Source organism: Mycetomoellerius zeteki, unplaced genomic scaffold (genome assembly GCF_001594055.1).
Source record: "Mycetomoellerius zeteki isolate Tzet28-1 unplaced genomic scaffold, Tzet1.0 scaffold707, whole genome shotgun sequence".
NCBI lineage: Eukaryota > Metazoa > Arthropoda > Insecta > Hymenoptera > Formicidae > Mycetomoellerius > Mycetomoellerius zeteki.
The window spans coordinates 391,760-416,270 of NW_017257728.1; the positions used below are offsets into that span (position 1 = coordinate 391,760).

Consider the following 24,511-nt stretch of genomic DNA (forward strand, 5'->3'; position numbering starts at 1 on the left):
ATTACGTAGATTTGAACCAGATTTTTTCATCAGTCGATATTAATGAAACTTCAACGTCTTGGACTTTAAGTCTGCAAGTCGCAAAGATCCTGAGACTGAAGATGCTACATTCCAGGGATCAACAAAGCGCCAGACCTTCGCATTCCTCGCATTCGTCGTCTACTGCAGCGCCGCTTACGTAACCCGCCCGTTTACGCTATAAATCTTCGCCCCCGTTTACGGGGAAACATCAAGCCGTGCGATGTAACCCACACGTAGGATTACGAAGTCGCGGGCCTGTAAGTCACGCGAGCAACAATCTCCAGCTGTCCATCTTGCGCGCGGTGGCTCACAACGGTAACGCGATACTTTCGCGGGTGGAGAAGGACGGTTGGGGAGGAGGGATAGTTTATGCGGTGACACTCGCGATATTCTGCCGGAGAACCCCGTCGGCTCTCGGAACTCCGCAGAGGGAACGCCGCACCCCCTGCCGAGATACGCGCCGAATCCCCCGACGAATACGGCAATGAGCGACGACTGACCGTTCGTAAAAACCACCAACGAATTCCCGCCGAGACGCGAGAACGGAGTTTATGGTCGCGAAAGCGGTTTTCTCTTCCTCGGACTGAATTTTTTCGGTGAATTATTCTGTGTTAAATTAAAGAATTCTTTAAACATCAAAATAACAATGAACAAAATTTAGGCTGGATTGTTCCACCTTCCAGCTCACTGTCTAAGACTGCGCATTGAAAATTGAGATCAAAGATTAAAGATTGATATTTAACCAATGAGGACAAAGAAATTTTAGCTTTTATTGTTTTGATTGGTCAAATTTCAATCTTTCAATCTTCAATCTCAATCTTCAATAATTCCGGCCTTAGGGCCACCACACATAAAATGACATAAGCTGCATAAACATAGTATAAGACCGCTGGACCAAATCTTATGTAAATCAACATGGCGTCTTTATGTTGGATGCTTATTGGTTCAGCAAACTCTGCTATAGTTATGCAGCTTATATAATTTTGTATGTGATGGCTCTTACTCTTTTACACTCATGCTCTTACTCTTTCACTCTTTGTTTATCTAGTGGGTAAATTATCACATAGTTTATTTGAAGATGGAACAACCGGCCCTTAATGTAATATATGAAAATAAGTAAATAAATGGAAAAAATTTAGTAAACCATACACGTAATTGAAAATATTGGAAAAAGAATTTCCTATATTAATTAAATTATCTGTGTCTTCCTTTATAATACATGACGTGTTCGGAATACAATGCGTTGCATAATATAAAATTATCAAATTTTACTTTTGTATGGAGGGCAATGTGTACTTCTCCGACGTAACGCCGATGGCGCGGGCGTCGCGGACGTTGAGTGTATTCGAGCTCAGTGTCACCGTTTCACCGAATTAATGTCGCAGGGGTGTCCGGTGGTGCGGACGAACAAACGGATGCTAGCGGGGCGCCATTGTACGTGAATCTGATAACACGAGCTGGTACATCACCAACGTAAGGACCGACGTCGTTCGCGTTCTCTTCGGCGATGCGTAAAGCGAGGGCCCCCACGCGTGCAGGTGTCACCCGTACAAATACGCTCGCTATCTCACGGGATCTACTACATCGAAGTATCGCGCCAATCACTTGCGTCCTGCCATCCGTAATAAAGAGACTAGCTGTGTTCCAACTGAGCGGACATAATTCACTCGTCGAGGACTTCCAGAAGGATCCCCGCGGTGTCCTTGATGTCTTAATCAGCTGAATGCTACCATTTGCAAAAATTGTTTTGCACCTTTTAAGAGAATTTCTAGCATTTCCAGTAACGCGGGACGAATTAATTGATACTCGAGATTGGCAAAGAGAAGATGCTTTAGATAATTTTAAATTATGGGCGTAGACAGGATTTTGTTTAGAGAGAGAGCAAATTAGAGTTGAAACTTTTAAACCTGGGGGAGGGGAGGATAGTCGAGTGGTATGGATTATTAGATTTGTTTTTTTGTTTCACATTTTTATTTTTTATTAATTACTAATAGGTCATAAAATCATGTATATTTGATTTATTTTACTTTTCTTTTAAAATTACAAACTGATTCTTCGAATCGGGAAAACTTAAATTTATAACATTAGCCATCTTGAATTTTCAAAAAATCTTTCTACAACTTTCACCTCCAATTCTTTCTTCCTTTCAAAAATTAATTTCTTGTGAATACGCATTAAGCATAGTCCATAATAAGCGGTTTTAATTATTTTTTTTTAATTTTTTAGTGAACTTCCTTCCTACCTTTCTTAGTTACCCATGTCCCAAATATAAGAAATGTGAAGCTCCTCGCAACCGAGCTTCGAAATCTAGAGATGAAGACACCAATAATTATGCAACCGACGTTGCATAATTTTAAGATCCTAATTAAGATCATAATTTTAACAAATTCAAGATTTCATAACTTTGCAATTCAATACAGTTTCATAATATAAGATCTGTTCTTTTTTCATACCAGGACTGAACATCTTGGGTTACGTTCAAAAACTACACCTGGAGGTAGCCATGTATCATTTTATCCTTGTTGTTCACCGAATGTAAATGCAGCTTTGCACAATTCATCTTTCGTTTTTTTCTCTCCAATGTGAAAAAAAAAGAATTAAAAAAAATAAACTGTGTAAGAAATTCAGTCCCGGGGTATGGAAAAAGAACAGATCTATAGTGTCACGACTAAGGAGATTTGCAATATTCAAAAGTTTCAAAGCGCCGAAGTTACGAAATGTCAAAAGGAAGGAGTCACGAAATTTCCTCAAGTGTCAAAGTTTCGCAGGCACAAAACGATATTTCAATTTCTCACACAGTATTAAGTCCTCGTAACTCCGCAGGGAGGAAAGAGTAGGGTTGTCATAAAATTTCCAAAATTCTAAAGTTCCAAAGTCACGATGACGAAGAGAGGGTATAAAGTCATGGTACGATTACCGCGATCCAAGAAAAGGATCGGAGAGATATCGCGACACCGGAATGGCTACCGATGATGCATGTCCCGACGATGCGTTACGGTGCGCGAGAGTCGTTCAGCCGGTCGTTGCGCGGGTATTATGTTACCCTGCTCGTTCCGTCGTTGCCGCGACACGTGTGTCGGCTGACCGAGGTCGTGACTCCGTCGTCATATTTATGCCCCATGGCCACGTTTCTCAACCCCTTTCGAGTTAAGGAACCTCGAAATTCTCGAGAGACGACGCGAAGATCTTAACCGATAGCTTAATCATTGCCGGGGTCTAATTCACCGAAGATTGTCTTCGTATCTGGAAATGTATCCTTTGGAAGTCTACAAAGCTTTGAGATCTTCGGGAGTTTGTTTCTCTTTGACAACTTCGAGACCTTTAAGCTCGAAAATCACGTGTCTTTGCGAATTTATCCTGAAACGTTTCAATTTTGGAACGTCCGGCGCTGCGAACTTGAAATTAGTCGATTATATTTTGAAATGCATTGGTTTATTTTCTATAATAACGTAGTATTCACGAGCGCAGATTACGCTTATTTTAAAGAAGATATCGCGATACCAATCCTCGTTTTATCAGAGCAGCGTGATTCTCGCGGGTACAACGAAGGCAAGATGTTTTCAGTAAGTTGCCGGAGCAGTTTAATTATAAGAGCTAAATTATGAGCGGATTCCCGGCGCTGAAATATTTGTGTGTTTGCCGGCCGAGGGTTATGGCTCAATTACCACTCGTTATTTCCTTTGCGAGCCGTTGATTTAAGATGACCACTTCCTACAACGGAAACAGCATCCGGTGATCATCGCCGACGACAGAATTTGCGAGAAACTTGTTTTGCGTCCCTTTAATAAGATCCTCCGTTACTGATAACGATCAAACAGTTTCACTTTCGAAATCAAGGAGAATTCAAACACGCATAGAATCACAAACCTAATAATACTATAATAATATTGAATGATCCTGCAATGCAACAAAACAATTATCTAAATTACTATTCATATCTAAAACGTTTAAATACGTTTAAGAAAAGTATTTTTAAACGTTTTAAATGAATAGTAAAACGTCAAAACGTTTAAAACGTCGAAACATTTAAAATGTCAAAACATTTAAAACATTTAAAACGTTAAAACGTTTAGAAAAGCATTTACGCTTAAACAAGAATGACTGGAATATACAATAGAATTATAGCAATCTAGTCAGATATTTTTGGAGATTTAAACAATAATTAGAAATTAGGTATTAAAAATTCCAAGTGTTCCAAATTTGGCCCAAAGTACCCTCAAATATTCAGTGCTTTATAGTGACCAAGCATCCCAAATTAAGAGGGATAGTCCCAAATTTTAATCTTCGTCTCACTTTACAATGCGCCCTAAATTTTATTCCAAATCATAGACATGATTATAAATTGCCCTTCTTTTAAGTGTAAAAATAATAAATGTAGAATAATGAGTAATAATAATAAGTGAAAATAATAAGTTTGAAATACAATTTTTTACTAATACGTAAAGTATTTTATTTATAAAATACATTCAATAGAAAAGTACAATTTTAAAAAGTAAAATTTAATCTCTCGTAACTTGACGTAATTTTTGTTGTGATTTCATGTGATGTTATATATTAGTTATTTACAAATATAATAATATGATATTGTTCATGTGTTCTATTAACGATTATTTAAAAAATGATAATTTATTAAAAAATTTAATTAAGATAATTAATATTGAATTTTTTGAATGTCCCTCTTTGTCTTCTTAAGGATTTGGTCATCTTAATTTAATGGTTCAAACAACATAAAAGATATCAAGACTCGAATATTCAAATATATACCGAAAAAATTGAAAGAATTAAAAAATAAGATTTCAAGACGATGGAGCAACAGAGTCAAATACATGGAAAGGACTAAAATAGCTTAAAGAATTATGACTGAAAAAGTATTCCTCAATCACATTGTTCTCTCCTTTTTTCCCACTTTTTTCATCCTTTCCGCTTCGTTCACTAACTGTAGACGAGGATGGGAATCGAAGCGTGTCTATACTCTTGATCGCTGATAAATCGCGTTAATGCATTTAATGAATGAGCAGATACATGTTCCAGATCCGGTGGTACATACACCTGAATTCCGTGTGCCACTCGGTGCTGTTTTTTTACAGAGGGAAGTGCACTAGCCGCGTGCGTTATTTACGTTAAGTGCTGCGTGAAATTAGTAACGAATGAGTGCAGATGATTATGGTAGTATACGAAGATATAAGAATGATCGAATAACTCGCGCTGTCCATTTCGATAGAAAAAATAGCATTGTGCTACAAATAACGCGCTATGTGCAATAAAAATTCGATTAAAGGAGCCAAACATAGGAGAGAGAGAATTTAGAGATTACACCCAACTTTCTGGTATCTATAAAGCGCACTTACTAATGAAGTATTCCTTTAAGGCGGTTTTCAAATCTATTTACATTAGAACTAATTTTGTAACAATTATACAGAATGTAATGACCGAGGGGCATCGATGTTACATATATATTATTTGAGAAATCAAAGCTCTCTCGACAAATCTAGAGATGATCGCGCAAGAATGCGAGGCTGATCGGGATTCACGACGACTCGCCTGGAGTTTCCTTATGACCGCCATGTGTAAAGGAGTCGCACGCGATAAATTATGCGTGTCCAACGTCCCACGTGGTGCGAGTGCGACCGATAAATAACCAGTGGCGAAGGAAAGTGCGAGGGTTGAGCGCCCTACACCGGCGATCGCTTCAACGGGTATCCATAACGAAAATAAACCTACTGCGAAATCTACATTCTAGCAAATCCGATGTGACACATCCTTCGCTACTAGGAATCGTCTGCAAGTTTAACAACTTCATCCCTCTCGTTTTTCGTGTTGCCGACACACGGAAGTCCGTGAATTTTCAACATATTTTCGTATATAGAAGCCTTTATTGTTGTATAAATTTTTCTTACACGTATATTGATAAAAACTTAGCAAAACTTTTATATGTATATATTTATGTTATGTCAATTTAATCATTTGAATTGCTAAGTTATTAAATATCTCCAGTCCTCTCTTGGAACTTTTAAAAGCTGCATCTTTCCATGTTTTATAGAACTTTATATTTTGTAGAAACTTGTAACTTTAAAATTTTTCGTTTTTTGAAGCTTTACTATTTTACAATGTTGAAGTTGCAGTAAAATTTTCATACATATATAATGTATTTCATTTTTCGTATTTTGGTTCTCTAAATAATTCTCTAAATAGAACTCTGTACATCCCGAGTTTAATGTGTATTGCACCTAAGGAAATGTGAATTTTTGTAATTTTGTATTCTTTCATTCACGCCTCGATTAACAGCTGCAAATGTAGAACTCGCCGAGCGTCGCGGATCGAAGCACGACGAAGGCGCGCTCGAGAAAAATGTATGGTAAGAGGGAAAAAAGAAGATAGAGCGGTGAAGGAAGGGGAGGAAGAAAGGAACGAACAGTCCAGGAAGCTCTTACTTCCTCGGCGTGCAACGATCTCTTTACGGGCAAGCAATTTTTACGACGAAGCCACCCGGGCGGGCCGAAGTAACACGCAAGGTGACGAGGTACTTTCGACATGTAAAGCAGCGATATTCGTATTCTTCTCTCAGAAAGTGACTGGTTAAGGCTTTAAGAGCCGTCGACACGCAGGACCATCCTTGGCCTTGCGATCGCCTTGAGGCGATTAGAGAAACAGTGAATTGTAATAGCCATCTGTTTGAAGACTGTGCGAAATTTTAACGTCACTTATCCTTTTAAGATTTTATGAGGTAAAGATTTCGAAATGAATTTCCGAGAATTCTATAGTAAGATAATTGCTATAATGAGATATCGGGGTACCAATGTACTTAAAGCAAATTACCAAATTTCCCATAAAATATCCAGCAGCGTAAATCGGCAATAAATTCTTAAAAGGAAATATTTCAAATATATTAAATAAAAAGAAAGTCTTTACTGTGTCGTAAAGACTTTAAGATTGATACTAAGGTCAAACTTCCGCTGTTCCTTGCTGCGTCCTGTGTGCAAGAGCCATATCATTGCGCTATCTTTGTTTCCATCTTTGTCTCTGCATTTTTTCAGTTTCATTATTGATAGAGTTAATTAAATCTTGAATTAATTAAAAAGTTCTGTCTATTAGAAATATTTAATAAAAAATATTTATAAAACAAACAATGGATTTTATTATTATCAATCTTTGCAATTATATGATGTATAGATATTATCAATATATTTCTTGTGTTATATGTCATTATTTATTGAAAATTGTAGCAAATTTTTGTAGATATATCCGAATTTAAAAAATTGAAACTTTACTTTGATTCCGATCGAAATAAGATATTTATTAATTTTACAAAATTCGAAATAATTAGTTATAAAATAACTATTAAAATTACTAGTTACATACAAGTAATATACGATAACGACGTAACTGTTATAAAAAATTAACTATTTATATATTAGCTCATCTCTAATATAAAACTTGTGTTCACAGATTATCTTTGATATGCCTTGATGATATAGCTCGAAAACTATCTATTGTATAAGCATTAATATGTGAAAACTAACTCACTTTACAATGATCCAATTTTCCATACAATTATAACGGGGTATAATAATTGTATGAGGAATTGGGTCCCGTGAAATAAGTTAATTTTCGTATATTATGTAGTTTATAATGTGAAAAAAAGAAAAGTATGGTAAAACTTGTGCTCACAGTGCACCTGATACACTAGCTTAAAAATTATATGTACATATATGTGAAAACTAACTCATTTCACTGGGACTCAATTTTCCGTATAATTAGTGCAGGTTGGTTCTTTGAACCCCAACTCCTTGAATTAGATAATATTTTGTTATCTTTAATTTCCATGTCAAAATGTATTATTTTTAAATAAACATGTAATTAAGAAACAACAGTATCTAATCAACCTATTTCTGTATGTGAATTGCTTAGTTTGAAAATAAATATTGTTCATTTTAACATATGCACCTACAATTAATAAATATAAATAAATTAGATTTGAATCAAACTTAATTTTCTTGAGTTAAATTGTTTAACTTCATTGTTTTAATTCAATTAACGACATATTGAATGAGAAAGCGACTTCATAGAAATCATTAAAAATGACTCAAATTGGATACCACTTGACATTACAAATTTAACAATCGGGGATATTCTATGAAAACGTGAATAGTTCATCAAATGGATAATCCTGCAGAACGAGCATTTGTACATGATTTGTATATTGTGTAGATATGGTAAAGTCGATTTCATCGCACGAATGCGTAATGAAGTATCAGAGTGACAATATACAATAAAATATGTTATCAAGTTTTGCAGAAAAAATTCAGTATATGTATCAGGTAAAGAATTAAACAAAATTTTTTAATTAAAATATAAAAAATATAGAGATTCTTAGAAACGTCCATATTTCTTCAAACCTCTCTGAAGTATTTTTAGATTGTTTGGTATCCTATTGATAGTTGAATTGTTTTATTGGAAACAGTGCTTTAAGGGATATTCTCTAAGAAAGTGAATAATCCATGAAACAGATATTCACTAATTCTCGTGGAGAACAAGCATTCAAATGGGTGTCATGGCAAAGTCGAGCTCGATCGTCGCATGGACGCGCGACGTTCCCGGCTAATAACAGTCGGTCGTCACAAACGCGCATGCGAAGCAACGAGATAAGACTTTGGGCTAAAACCGTGTCGTGACGGGATGTCTGTGCTATTCCATCCTCGATGCCGGCTACATAAGATGCCGCGCGGCACTCGCACGCTCGTCAACGGAACTCGCGTGCACGAGTGCGCGACGTGCGAATGCAATCCGACGCGTGCACGCCTCCTTCTCGGGATGTCATGTTTTCCAAACAAGAAACGTACGAATTCGCGACAACAAAAAGTTTAAAGATCGGAGCACAGATCTTTGCATAATATACAAAACATAAGGAAATCAATTAATCAGAGTCCTTCATTTCAGAGAAAAGAGACTTTGATTCATTTTCCTAATGCAGTGTGTATTAAATTGGTTCCACATTAATTGCAAGGTAATCGCATTGCTGCGACAGCTAATCTAAAGCATCAATTTTAAAATTGACGTTTCATTTGGATAGAGATCCTCTATGGCCGGATCCTCTATGGAAATTCATAGTTTTAAGAACGTCTTAAGACGCTAATACAGCTCTCATAATGATTCATAACACCTTAAGATTGTATTTAAAATATTCTTAAATATAAGAATCGACTATAAATACCGACCTATGTTTAGCTGTCGCAACAAGTAATTTGCGATCGACTTGCGACTAATGTATAGAACCAGCTTTATACAAACGTCTGTACTTTAGTCTTAAGTTTCAAGCAGTAAATGGAGAGCGTCTCGAGTGCCGCGAAGAGAATATGCAGCGAGGAGATGCTGTGTACCTGGCTTAGAAAAGCAAAATAATAAGCTGTCGTCGCCTTTATGATTGCCACGAAATGAAAAAGAATTGTGCAGCAAGAACATCGCGCAAAGTCCCCGAAAAATCTCTATTGAATCTCTACGCGTAAGTAAATCTTATTATATATTTATTTATACTATTATGCTATTAAGATCGCATCAAGTACCTAACGAACCGAATCACCATAAGTGACGAGCGGTGGCTAATTTAGTTCCTCGAACTGCGCGCATGCATGTGACTTCTCGTCTTTCTTTCCTTTTTTTACCCGCGCTCGGAAGTCGGAGCACGCGTCCGACGGAACCAGCTGCTTATCCCAGGATCTCGGGTGCACCCTCCTAAGATCGGCTAATGCGATTTTGGTGGCGCAGCGCGAGAAAGGGAGGACATGGAGAGGCAGTTCCCGAAATTGCGACAGAACCAACGGGCGAGTTATGTTCGCCCGCGACGATTTTAAGACGATAAGACATTAAGGAGACACCGATGAAGCCACGTAATTGATGAGTTTGTGGCGTGACGACGCCGCAATGGCGGACGCGCCGAGATTAAATCCATGTAACGCGAAGAGACATTTGATGTAACTCGTAAATAAATAGCAAAGAATTACAATTTTACAGTATTTGTAGAGTAATTAATTAATATCGAGTCTCAAATTAACCATCCTTCAAATAACGTTAGCTTAATTATTCCTCGATATTTTGCAATCATCACGAAAGTTAGCGACTTTTGAGGAAAAACGTTATCAAAGACGTTATTTTGACGCGAAAATGACGACAAGTGACGTCAGCTTGCTTCCTACACTACGTTAGGTAAAAGAAACGTCATCGCTCGTTCCATCAAGCAATCTGAAAATTTGACGATTGATGAATTGCTGGTAATTGACGTGGCTCGAGAGGTCATTCGAAAGCGGGTGAGGCCGATGCACGTGTTGTACGTGCACGTCCGCCGTTCGCGAAATGTAGATCGGCGGTGATTTACTTATCAACAATCGACGCTCCGCCGGAGGTAAATGGTCGAGTCGTGACCATTAGTTCGTGAATCACGGTACGTATGGGCCAGCCCCGTACTTACGAAGCGACAACATGCGCGAATCAACACCGTGTGAGGCCCGACTGGGATCCCAACTGATTCCAACACGACATCAGGCCCTCCGCTACGGCCCTGCATAACGACGGAGATGCGTCGCAAGTGGCCGTCGATGCATCACAAGAATGACTTTACCAGAATTTATTCATTGAATTCCTATACGACAAATTAAACACGGAATTTCACTGTGGCTCTACTTTTATAAATGTAAGCTACCCAGAAAAAAATGTTTGATTGAATTAATTGGAATTCTGGTGAAAATGAACGATCCAGAATTTTAGTTAGATCTACAAGATTTCTGGTTAAATCTATTAAAATTGTAGTTGAAATAACCAACATTTAACCAGAAATCTGGATCATTCATTTTCCACCAGAATTCCAGTTAATTCAAACAAACACTTTTCTTCCGTGTAGAGTTTCAGGATTTAACCAATCATCTATTTTCTTTCTGAAAAAAGTCACGTATACAAATCCCAAAACCACCAAATCTCCTTTTAAGAGCAGATTTTTTTAAATATTTCAAAACGAATAATTCCAGCACGAAAATGTCAAGACTACAATAGATTTTAAATTATTAGCTAGTAAAGTTCACGAATCATAGAGCTGACATTTCACGCGCTCGAACATGGTGTTATGACAAGTGAGAAAAGTGATATGACAAATCCATTTATCAACGTCAAGATTTTTATACAAATACGCAATATTTAAAAAAATTTTTTTTATTTTTTCTGCTGCTGTCGCAAATATACGATTTATAGATTGAATTTGTACCTCAATCATACTCTTCGCAAGAACGTTTTTACAGAAAATCCGAAAATTCCCAGGAGATTCCGAAGTTTCGAGAATGTTGCGAGAATCGCGTATTTCTCAGAGCGAAACAGTCTCGAGGAAGAGCTCGCTCAAAAATTGCGCTCCACATTATCCTCCGTAATGCGGCTCTATCAATGCAATTTGTAGGTAGTTGCGAGCATTCGTAACGACCGAAATCACAGGTGCACGCTCGCGGAGAAACGCCAGTTACGCAATAGGCGACGCGACTCTTTTTCAGCGCGGCTCTTCAAATCGGCCCTGGAAATCGGTAGAAATTACTTCGCGCTTGACTTGCTCGCGTGAGCGGTGCCGGCTATTCTCGGCGACTTCGTAACAAGCCGCGGCCTCGTCCCATCGAAAATAGGACGAAATCGCTTAGCAGTCGCGGACATCAATAAGATCGTCCACGTTGGAGAAATCAAGATTCTCGGCTCAAGTGTCGAGCCTCTCTTATTCAGCGATCCTTAAGTTAAGAGGTCTTCTTCGAGCCTGAAGTGCAATTGCGAGCACGTTAAATAGCAACTTCGTATCTTCTTCTAGTATTTGAATCACTGATTCCCACGTCTCTTTTTGCGCGCGTTTTTATTTTATTATCAAACACCGCTTTGCGCCAATCTCGCCTACGACTAACATCGGTATTATTAAAATTTTCTTTCTTTTTCGACGTCGTAGATAAAAGAACTATAATCACGCTAAGGTAGGCCTACTTCGTCTAGAATGTCTAGATTGTTAATGCAAATCCAAGCGTAGGCTCACCGATAGTAGTCCTTCTTGCAGTAGATATTGCCGTCTCTGCTGAAGCAGGTGACCTCCCCGTCGAGACCCTGACGACAGTGCGAGCACTGGAGGCACGCGGCGTGCCACCTCTTGTCGACTGCCTGGAGGTAGAACCTATCTGATATTTTGAGACCGCATCCCGCGCAAACTACATTCCCCGGAACGTCTTCCGATTGCGAGGGCGGCGTAGGCGGTGGTTCCAGCTTCGGGATGGCGTGCAAGTGCTCCGTCGTGGTTTGTTGTTCCTGGGAGTGCGTCTGCGGATGCAGATGGGGATGATGATGGTGATGATGGTGGTGATGATGATGGTGATGCGCTGTCTGCGATGGCATGCTTAGATCATTGGCGTTCTCGAAGTTTCCACCACTGCCCCTATATTCTTGTCCTGCTGAGAAGTACGACAAAATACTTCATTCATAATTCATCGACTCCATATTGTTAACGTTATTAACACCATACTACAAAGCACTTCAATAATCTATAACTAATTCAGATATCTTTACGGTTCAAAAGATTCGAAAGATTACTCTGAAGATTAGGTTGAAAGTTTCAAAGGATAACATATTTCAAAATATAGATAATTCAATTCTCGAGCCTAACCTTCGTAATGGATTCTAACATCTTTCCTACCTTTGATAGATATAAGATAATCGTACCTCCAGGTGAGTCGTAATCCCTCGACTCATAAGGGGTGGTCGAGCCGTCGTAACAGTTGTTATTGGTACCACAGTGGGTCTGATGCAGGGGCGTATGATGGGACCCGTGGTGATGGGCAGCAGGAGGACTGCACGGTAGAGTGGTAGGTCGCGCAGCATCGCCCATCGACGCGGGAAGGCAGGGACTCAGATCCCTCGCCTGGTCCACCGCACCGGGCCCCCCCGTGCTACCGGGTCCCCCCTGGCGCCCCACAGCCAAGCCGCTGCCACGCTCCTGCGAGCTGGGCGGCTGCTGGAACAAATCGATGTATCGACACTTTAGTTAGCGCATCGAATTGACGGTGTCCCTGTGTGTTTTGTCATGCTAGAGGTGAAGCCGGTAATATGAGTATGACGCAAGTACGAGACATTTCTTACGTTGTATTCGGAGAAAAATCCGTATTAATTGTGACTTGTCATTTTTCTTGAAATTGAGAATCTATAAAAAGTCCCTCTCACATGTAATATCCCTTACCGGGAATTTGTAAATAAAAGTAGCGCATTATTCGTATTATTACTTATTAAGCATTTTGTGACTTTAAGCGATCGAGATGTATAATTCAGAAAATAGCTATTAAAGGAAATTATAATTAATAGAAAATCATGATAGATAAAAAATTATTAATAATATAAGAAGATTGAGACAAAAACAGAAAATGTCAAAATACACGAATGAACGTAGGAAAGAAAAGAACTGAAGTCAAGAAAAGAAAAATAACAAATAGCATGAATTGCAAGTAAGAGAAGAGGACGTAAGAATTTAACGGAAGAATTAAGACATCATAAAAATAAGGCAATTAACAGAGTAAAAATATTAAGACAGTTAGAAAGATTGAAAGACGAAAGGGATCAACGAATTAAAGGGACTAACAAGACTAAAGAAGAAGAGGAAGCCGAGTGAAGTAAAAGGATATAAAGGACAAAGCGAGGACACGGCGAGGACAAGCAGGACCGATCGGACCGAACTCGCGAATGGAATGGAGGTGAAGTGACGACGGGTTGCAAGTTTGCAACCGTCGCTGTCACCAGAGGGAAGAAACGCGCGGAGAGAAAGAGTAGCACACCAGCGATGGTAGTCGGTCGTCTGATGGATGTCGCAAGACACATAGCGCGCCCGCGCGCATGTGCGAGACCCTATAAGGCACGAAGGCGGCCAATCCGATGGCAGCCACTGTGTGTTTTAAGTGTTCGCAACATGCCCGTCGCTGATTGCGTAGATATAAATTGCAAACTCTCTCTCTCTCTCTCTCTCTCTCTCTCTGTAAATATTTGATTATAACTCTGATTTTGCCTCTCTTTGGCTATTATTGTTCTTGCGGATATTACAACTGAGAAGAATTTTTGGCCATATACAAAAAATCTTGAATGTTACATTAAATTCACCTACTAGTCAGACGACAAAAACACATCACTACATATTTTGACAAACTCTTTGAGATCCTGTGATATAATATTTATGGGTATATAGCTTAAGTTTTTCTATTGTGCACTCTAAAAAGACCTATTAGTATTACAAAGGATTTGAATATAGAACAGCATGGGATCAAGGCCACAACTTTTATCATTGTCTCCAATCGAATTTTTCAAGTATTTTTTTAAATGTCATGAGTGGAATTATTCTAAGGTATTAAACTTCTATATGTGTGTGTGTGTGTGTGTGTGTGTGTACTGTACTCAGGGTTGGGAAGTAACGCGTTACTTAAAACGACGTTACATTTTTGTTACTTTTTTTTGGTAACGATTCGGTAACACCGTTACTTTTTTTTATTAGTAACGAAAACGTTACATTTTCTTTAGTAACGAGTAACGAAATTGATCCCATTACTCTTGCATCGTTATTTTTTTATAGGTCATGGCCATCACAGATAATAAGAATATAAGTATCACATAAACAATAAACTTTTTGCCTATTTTTGTTTCATTCACTATCCTCGCTTTAGCATAAGAATACTAAAAACTAAAACATCTATTATATAATAAAATACCATAGAATTAAACATAAGTATGTAAAATATTAATAAAAGATAGAAATGTTCAAAGATATATATATCTTTCTAAATATCTTATATTTAATTTATATTTTAAAATAAACAATATAATAAATGCTCAAACAATTTGCAAAGCAATCAATTTTCTTAGTAACGATCAAAACGAGCAAACAAGGTGTTAAGAGATTACAATTTAATTAATTAATAAATAAATAATATAATTCCATAAACGTTTCAATTCACAGAGTCTTCTTCAGTATGATATAAATACAAATAAACATAATATTAAAATTCTAGTCATATATGTCGATATGGGATAATTTCTACATCGTCGGTCTTCTTCCGATTAAAATATAATGATTAATTTTATCAACAACCATGTAGAAATTATCCCATATCGACATGTATGACAAGAATTTTAATATTATGTTTATTTGTATTTATACCATATTGAAGAAGACTGTGAGTTGAAACGTTTATGGAATTATATTATTTATTTATTAATTAATTAAATTGTAATCTCTTAACATCTTGTCTACTCGTTTTGGTCGTTACTAAGAAAATTTATATTTTGTCTTAGCATTCTGTCTTAGAAGCCTATTTTAACATTTAAAAATAGTGTAATTATGCAGGAGACAGGCTTATTCATCGATTTTGAAAATTAGCGTCATTCGACGCGTTTTTGCACGAAATGAATGAATCTGACAGATTTCCTTACCTCAATAGTAATCAATTTTAACCATTAATATCTCGGTTCATCGGGCAGAGCGACATTTATTTTTTTGCCAGATTCGTTTGTTTCGTGCAATTTATTTTTTTTGCCAGATTCGTTTGTTTCGTGCAAAAATAATTTCACCCCCCAAAATCGATGAGTAGGCCCGTCTCCTGCATAATTACAAAAAGAAGTAACGAAAAGTAACGATTTTATAAGTAACGGTAACGCGTTACTTTTTAGAATCGATAACGAATAACGGTAATGAGTTACTTTTTACCACAAATAACGATAACGGTAACGGGTTACTTTTAAAAAGTAACTTTCCCAATCCTGACTGTACTATACTACATTATACTATATATATATATATAGTGTGTGTGTGTATATATATGCATACATAATGTATTTACTTCTCTTAATACGTTTAAAGGCGACAATTAGCGCCAACTAGTTGCATAATGCTAACTGTTAATTCTAAGACGGGGAGTCCCACAACATAAATGTTCCGAAACTGTCCTTAGAATCAACTTCGGACAAATTGTAAAAATTTTTTTTATAATTTGTGAAATTCCTAATGATTCTTGAACACCGATAAGTTTTCCTCAATAATCTTACATACTTTTCTAGTCAAGAAGTTTCATATGATTTTAGAATTTTCCGATGATCTTTCTTATTATTATAGATCGAATAAAATCAAATAATAAAATTTTCTATCTCGCGGAGACTAATTTTTCAAAAATCTTTTTATTTTTAGATTGAGTAGGGTCAGTTCTAATCTCGCAGAGATTTAATTAATAAATATTAAAGGCATTCTGTGTAGTATAACGGGAAGCAAAAGTTCACGTAGGGCGATTGTATCGCGTTAACCACCGCGCGAGACGTGATCAGAATCGTTAATTCCGACGCGGCTTTATTTAACCGTTGACTTTATTTCAGCAAGCTTTCGCAGCGCGACGTAATCTTTACGTGCACGCTGTTGATCCTTACGTAATGCGGATCGGCTCGGCGAAGGCATTACAGGAATGCGCGTTCCTCCAAGTGTCTCCCGCATTGTCCTATCCCATAATGAACCGCCGTCGTGTGCGGTAACAGGCTCATTAAGCCGAGCCACGAATTATATTTGCAAATCAATATCGTTTGTAATTTTGCGGAAATACCGATCTGGCCTGTCCAGCACGGAAACAAATTTAACTGCGGGCGTGACTCATCCCCAATTTCCATGATGCTACCATGTGACGGAAAAGATAACGAAAATGCGTTACCTTCGCACGCGATGTTTACAAACGTCACTCGTAATTGGAGGAAGTAATTCAAATAATCCACAAAGTCCAAAATCAGGATTTTATAAGACAAGATCATCAAGAAATTCATCAATGAAATTCATTCATGAATTCCGTGGTAACCTTTAATCTTTAGGTAACCATCATATTTTGTAATAACGGGACTTAGAGATGTCTTAAATAAAATATCTTTTAGACGTCTTTTAAAACAGTTCTGGCAAAAGTGTCTTTGAAATGTCTTTCGAGTGTCTGTCTCGAATTAAGATAAGATGTCTATCTTAAATTTGGATTTTCTGTTCAAATTGTTTTCTGGAAACAATTTTGAAAGATCTGATTGAATTGAAATAGTGCCGATCCCGCGACTCGTCTCAGAGGTTCCGCGTCTCCCGCGACTCGACATGGGACAATAATACGGGAAAAGGCAGGGCCGACGTGATCGGCCGATAAATTTCTCACGAGAGCCGGCGGTCGAGCGCGATCGATCCTCTCAAGATCCTTATCCATCTCGAGAGCGGTCCGGCAACGTGTTCTCGCAGACTGCAAACAGACTTTCACCCGGCGGCAAAGCTTGCACAAGAGCAAGGCGTGCGTCCACCTTCCCTCTCTTTCTCTTTTCCTCCCCTTTTTTTTAATCCTCTCCCTTTTTCTACTCGCCTCATTTTCGCGAAACCGCGGAGTAAATAACGCGCGCGCGCGCAGAATCCGCGGTCACGAGATGCCGGCACGGAAACGAGTAGAATGCCGTCAGAAATGTCGCTCCGGCTGCCGGCAGAAACCGCGTCCTACCTGCGCGAATCTGTTTGTGTTTCCTCTCTTTTTTTTTGTTCTTTCATCATGTATACTCGCGAGACCCGCGCGAGTGCCACTTCGCGACGGCGATGCGATAATTGAAAGAACGTCGAGAGAGCACCCGTTTTATTGCTGCTGAGGATTCATAGTGAAAAAAATGAAGAATAAAATACTGTGTACTCGACGCAAACGATAAAACGATGCTGCTTCAACATATTTTGGAAGTTGGATGTAAAAGAATGTTTTCACGTAATTCAATTCAATCAATTCTCCTCAAATAAAATTGATCTTTTGTTACATTCTTATTTTTCACGTGAGAGATTTACGGGCCGTCTACAATGGGAGTAATACTGTGTAGTAAGCCGCTGTGTAAGAAATTGACTAATCATAGTCGATCATTCTTCTCACGTTCGACTGTGATTGGTCGATTTCTTACGGCATACAACTTACTATACTAAAATTCTCACGTGAAAACGTGAAACACAATAGATATAGTAAGCTTTAAGCAGTAAGATATTGGCCAATCACAGTCGAATATGAGGAAAATAATCAATTATGATTGGTTGATTTCTTATTACAAGCTTAAAGCTTATTACATCTTACTACCTATTGTATTTTGAGACTTAGCATGGCACACACAAAAACGTAAGCAGGTTATTGTACGTTTTTTATTGTCATTGGACGATTCGCTTACTGCTTACATCTTATTACCTCACTTTTTTAAATGTATTTCTAGCTTTAAGCTTTTAGTACACAAAAAAACGTAAAGCCTTAAATACAATAAAAAACAGCGTAACCAATAAGAACAAGAGCACAATAACAGATTTCAACCTCTATCAGAAACACGTTTAAGATAATTATATTATTTATTGAAGGTTAAACGTTTATTTTTTAATTTTAACATTTCAAATTTTAAATACGTTTCAATGATGCAAATGTAAGTTATATAATTTTGTGGAAGTTCTATCGTTGTTATTCGAAAGAAGATCCAGCGATTCTGGGATACCTGGTCAACAACGGTCAGCGAAGAGCGTTAACAAACGTTGCGCAGCGACGGGACTTGAAAAATGGAGCCGTCGCGCCGGTCGCAGGCGGTAATTTGTTTGAAAACGCGAGACCGAACGAGTTCCGACTACGGAAAAGCATGCACGATAACCTTACGTCACGACCTACCGAGATACAGCGTTATCGCAGTAAATTGTAACTCGGTTCTCTTTTTCAGTGCTCAAAGCCCGAAGAAGAAGCCCGGAACGGCTGCGGCTGAGTCAGCGAAATTTCTTTCAGCATCGACAACGACGGCGACGGGTAAAAAAATTATCGGGATGGCTCGTCCTCGATATCAATGGCGCAGCAACGTCGCTGACGTCGTCAGAGTTCTTCGTCTTTAACTCGAAACTTGATTATAGCATATAATAGATCGCAAATAACTTTTTGTATCGATGATTGAAAAATAAACGATAGATGCTTTTAAAAATTCTACTTTTTTGACAATATGATAATTGATATGACAATATGATTTTGACAATGATAAATGAGGACCCTTGTATTTCTCCCTTATACAGAAATATCCCTAAAAAAGATGCGATACAAAATTTCGTAATTCTCGAACGTTGTTTAACATAAACTTATGTTACGCTTTAATAAGTAAATAATAATTATTACATATATATTATACAAAAGATAAGTATCGTATTAACATTTTGAAACGTCAATCTCATCTATAACTTTTGTGAATTCTTTACAGTTCTCCTTTATGCTTTTAACCTCAATTATGTTTTTAAACCACGCGCCAATTACTGTTAAATCTTGAAACATTTATTCGTTTTGATCCTTTTAGTGAGTAAGAAATCTCGGTCCTTCTAATATTGAATTGCATTTAACATTAGAAGGATCAAAATTTCTTACTAAAAGGATTAAACGAATAAATTATAATAAAAATAAAGAATGTGTGATGAAAACTCAAATATTTTATCAATACAAAGTCTGTAATTATTGAAAAATCAAAGAATTTCAGAATCCTATCATTTACATAAAAAATAAAACATTAATCTAAAAAATAGAAACGATCGTAAAATGATTATTCGGTACTTTTAGTGTTAAACTGCCCAAAGAGCTAAAAATGTAACATGATATTATTGGATTAATAATTAATTTAATATTATTAATATGCAATAAGGATACCTCATAAATTAATATCAATAAAGATCATCTCATAAACCTCGAGAAATACCTCGAGAATTTGGTATATTATAAGATCGCGAATAATGCAGTGTATTTTTCGTATTCGTGATCAAATAAACGTCCGATTGTTCTGTTACGTCCTGTTATCTCCGACGGAGAGAAGAGATCCGTGATGTTTTCTCTTTTATAAAACGTAAAAGGTCTTCAAGATGCAAGAAGAAAATTTTCTTCGAGACCTCTCTAGCAAAAAAGCCGATGAGAATTCTCGAGGAAAGCGTTAAAACTGAAGTGTGCGTTACGTTTTGCTGTTCGGTAGTCTCATTCACGCGCAGAGCGGCACGTGTGCTGGTGACGCGCGTATCAGCTTCCCTTGCTCGGCCAACGATAGCGATAACAATAAACAGCCTCGTCCATCGCGCCGACCGCGGTTTTCTCTCCTCTCTTTCTCTCTCTCTTTCTCTTAAAACGCGTGGGCGACGCTTAACACCGCGGAGAGCCGATAAACTGCCCGGCTATCTGCACTTCTCCGCTTTGCCGTTGCGGGCTACCAATCGGCCGAACTAAAGAGAATTCGCGGGAATGCCGACCGAATGGCCAGAAATATTGGATGGCGTGCTACCGTGCCTCATATACAGGGTGTCACAAAATCACTATCTCGATCGAAGATACTAGAGATCAAGGGAGAAAAAGGCCACCTGTTATGCGTGGTCTACAACGGACAGTAGCAGTAGTGGATTAAGGAGTATAGGCGTAGAAATCAACCAATCATAGTCGAATGTGAGAAAAATAATCAATTATGATTGATCGATTTCTGCGCCTATTTTTTAATCCACTACTACTACTGCCTATTGTAGACCACGCATTAAGCTTATTCTACAATCGCTTAAGCGTAGTTGTAAGTGGTTGTAGTTGTAAAAATTCACCAATCACAGCCGAATTCGAAAAGAATATTCGACTGTGATTGGTCAAATTCTTACAACTACGCTTAGGCTTACACAATTGTAGAATAGACTTTATATTTCAGCGTCCAGGTGACAAATTTCACGGCGTCCGAATTTCATGCTCGAATAACAACTCTTATGTAATGCGTGATAAAACTTTCGACACTTGTTATTCATTTCTAGCATCTTCCCAAACTCTCGTGTTACTATCCGTTGATTTAGTGAATCTCATGTCACTATCCGTTGAGTTACGCGTGAATTTATTTATAAACAACGACGATTGAAATAATATATAATATTAGAATTGCGCTAGGCACATGATAGACAAAATAATCTCACAATCAGCGCCACTTAATGCGCGTCGTAGGAATCCAATTCATTTCGAATTTTGACGAATACTATAGGCCTGTTCTTTTTAGCTGAACTTCTTGCACGATTCATTTTTTCTCTTTTCCTCTCCAATGTGAAAAGAAAAGGAAGAAAGATGAACCGTGCAAGAAGAACTTTAGCCAAAAAGAACAGACCTATTGGCTGTATGTCGCAGGTGATCCCCTCCTTTGATGCTATTTCTTAAGCAAATTAAGCGAGAAGCGTTGTCCTTCTAAAACGGTGACGTACATATATACGTCGCAAATTAGCCGGATCGTTGATTCGCACCACATCGTGCTCCACTTTAAAGCGTATTATTAGATCGCCCTGAAGAGTATCAATGGTACATACATCGCGCAAGTGTAGTTTTATGCATTGCTAATTTTATTCGTGAAATATTCTGAACCGAGAATCAATTAACAGCTCCGGCGTATGAATAGATTGCACATTTATCACAAACGGCCCATAAATTAACTTCACGTTGAAGTAACTTATCATTGAGAGTCCGTTTTCCTTTTATATTATACAGTAATCGGAAATCCATCGCTAAAAACTCATGTATATCTATTGTTAAATTCATAATGTCAACTTATAGCCAATTTGAGTTATTTTTAGTCATTTCTAATAAGTCACCACTGCTCCTACAATATGTTGTTAATTCAACCAATACAATGAAATTAAACAATTTATAACTCAAGGAAATATATCAAATAAATGAAATTTAATTCATTAAATCCAGAATGTTATTATTCTACTTTAAAAGTAGCTATAAAGATAAATTGATTTACATTTTGACACATGGAAGTTAAAAATAACAAAATGTTATATTTTTTAATTCAAGAGATTGAGTTATTATTGCTCCTTTGATATTTAACAGCGTAGAATTCCAATTATGTATGGGGTACACATATGTAATTTTATATGTGGGCTTTCGATATAATGACGACGCATCGAAATTCTCGTGAGAATATGCAAATATACAATTTATGAAATAATTTTCAATTATGCATCTGTTTAATCTGTATTGAACTGTCGTTGCTCTTTGTTTGTTCCTCATTCTCATTTGCAATCAGTAAAAATGGCTGCGAGCGCTGCATAAATCACGAACGAGAGCGATGGATACATAAATCACGGCTGTATTTTCGAAGCTCACAACGGCCAAAACATGAGGTCTGAAAAATAGTCAGTTGGCCAGTCTCGCGAGGTTTAAACTCGTTCCTCTTCCTCTCTTCCCTCCTTCTCCCTTCTCACCCGATTGCCCTGATAAACGGAGTTCTGTTAACACGCTGGAGGAGCGGCGGGTGTCGCATGCCAGGGAGGCCAAGAATCGCGACCTGACCCCGAGAGATTAGCGGTCCCCCTTCGAATGGGCATCATCCTGCTTCTCGCATTCCGCAAGAATCGCCCGGCAGCTAGGGATGCTTATATCAATTCAATTATTATGTTTAACGGTACCGGATGCGCGCGCGAGCGCAAGCTTTTCGCATTACTTTGCTGGCAAGTTGAACGAAAATTAAACGGGAGTTAAACGAAATGGTAACATCTCCGGGCCTTGATAATGTTAATATTCAAAATTTGTTTTCCGTGAACACAATCCTACGAAACATAGAAAATAGTACTTCTAAAAAAAATATAGTTCAAAGACAATTATTTTTTTCCTATAAGAAAGCTTGCGTTGCTTGCCGAAAGATATGATTTATATCAAGATAAATGCTTGCGGTAAAGAGGAAGATGCGAGTTTGGAATTATCCTCTAGTTCTTGATTGGTGCCACTCTCGTTTTGTCACATTGGGAATTGTAAAAAATACTACATAAAAATGAACATATTATAACAATTTCTTTAATCAAAACGTCAGACATTAAAGCCCGATTTTTAATTTTCTGGTTAACTTGAGGTTAGGTTTAATCGATGTTTTATCCAATGGGCTTCATCTATAATGATGCCTGGGTGAAACATCAGATTAAGTTTAACATGTTAACCAGATAATGAAAAATTGGGTCTAAGGAATATATCGGTAACAAGCAAATGTATGTATCTTCATATTAATAAAAATGTTATAGCACAACAAAGTAAGAGAAAATCGCACTGAGGCCTAGTTTTTCATTACTTCGTTAATACTGATGGTTTAGCCTCACTTAACTTAATGATAATGTAAAAATTGTGTTTTTCTGGCTAGATCACTAAACTAATAATTTTGTAATTTAAAAGTTACTCACTACAAAAATCATCAATCAATAATTAGTAATTAATTGTAATTAAAAAAATACAATTTTTATGTTATCATCACACGGAGAGAATTTTCTCTTAGAATTTACTTTAAAAATGTGATAGTTGGTGGTACAATACAATATTTAAAAAATTTTTACCATGCACTTCAGTAAAATTAATCAAACTTATTTTATACTTTATTGTAATTTTATTAAATGAAAGAGAATTATATAAAAAAAAAATTCTTCGAAATACAATGTTGTTTCACTTACTATACTTTTAGGGTAAATTCTAAGAAAAAATTCTCTCCGTGTAGATTAATCTTTGCTAATCACAAGATAACCAAAAAATGAAAAACCGGGCTTCAGAGTAGTACTTAAAATCCCTTATTGCTGCAATGTTATATCTATATATACGTTTAATAAACTGTTGAGTTTAAGTGTCTTCGCTACCAACAGCAGATTTGCGTGCGGTTCATCGACGCTGTTCAATGCGCGCTTGCATGCTAAATGATTTCGACACGCGAACATCGTGGCCTCGAAATTTGGCTTCTCTCTGATCGAGGTAAATTAAGTGCGTGACATAACATGACAATCGACGAGAAAGAACCGCGCGATAATCATATTAAGTCTTTCCCAGCCACAAAAAGTTTTTAATTTGTATAGAACGATAAAAATTTCCTGACGCAAACTTCAAATTAAATGAAATCTCTTTTAATGCAATTTGAGCAAATTAATTTATAATTAATTTATATAATTAATTATTTATATAATTAATAAATATAATTAATTTATAAAAGAATAAAATTACGTGTTCCTTGAACAACTCAACTGATCATTAATTTTTAATATCAACCAACTTCAATATTATCATCCTTAGATTTTAAATCATTTATTAAAATGAAAATATTTTTTTCAGTTTATTATATTTTCTGCGATATTAGTCAATCAATGCCGAATAACTTATATAAGATATTTCCTTCATAGCATCGCGACAGCGTCGTCACGCCATCATGCTTTTCGTCTCTCCTCACATTATGGGAATTGATTTCCATCAAAATCGCATCAGGCGGAGAAATTCTATTCCGTCGGAAAATTAAGTGAACCGCATAACGTAGAAGTAGGATGCGCAAGATTTGGACCAATGTTATTAATAAACCCGACACGGATTTTATACCTACAAGAAAAGAGGTGATCTCTTAGATCTCTTTTAGATTTTTTGTCGCCGGAAACGAATCCGTTAATAAAATTATCCTATCA

The 24,511-nt window shown here is 37.2% G+C and overlaps 1 protein-coding gene across 3 annotated transcripts in view; it reads right to left on the minus strand.

Annotated features, from left to right (window-relative positions):
* The window catches only part of LOC108729223 (protein apterous), a 47,873-nt gene that overhangs the window by 17,418 nt on the left and 5,944 nt on the right, over nucleotides 1-24,511 (minus strand). The window contains exons 2-3 of one of the 3 annotated variants that reach the window (XM_018458235.1): nucleotides 12,742-13,033; nucleotides 12,065-12,470 (exon numbers count right to left, since the gene is read on the minus strand). In XM_018458235.1, the coding sequence (XP_018313737.1) occupies nucleotides 12,065-12,470; nucleotides 12,742-13,033 (698 nt within the window). Of the gene's footprint in view, nucleotides 1-12,064; nucleotides 12,474-12,741; nucleotides 13,034-24,511 lie in introns of all 3 variants that reach the window. The other 2 variants (XM_018458234.1, XM_018458233.1) reach the window with 2 other exon arrangements.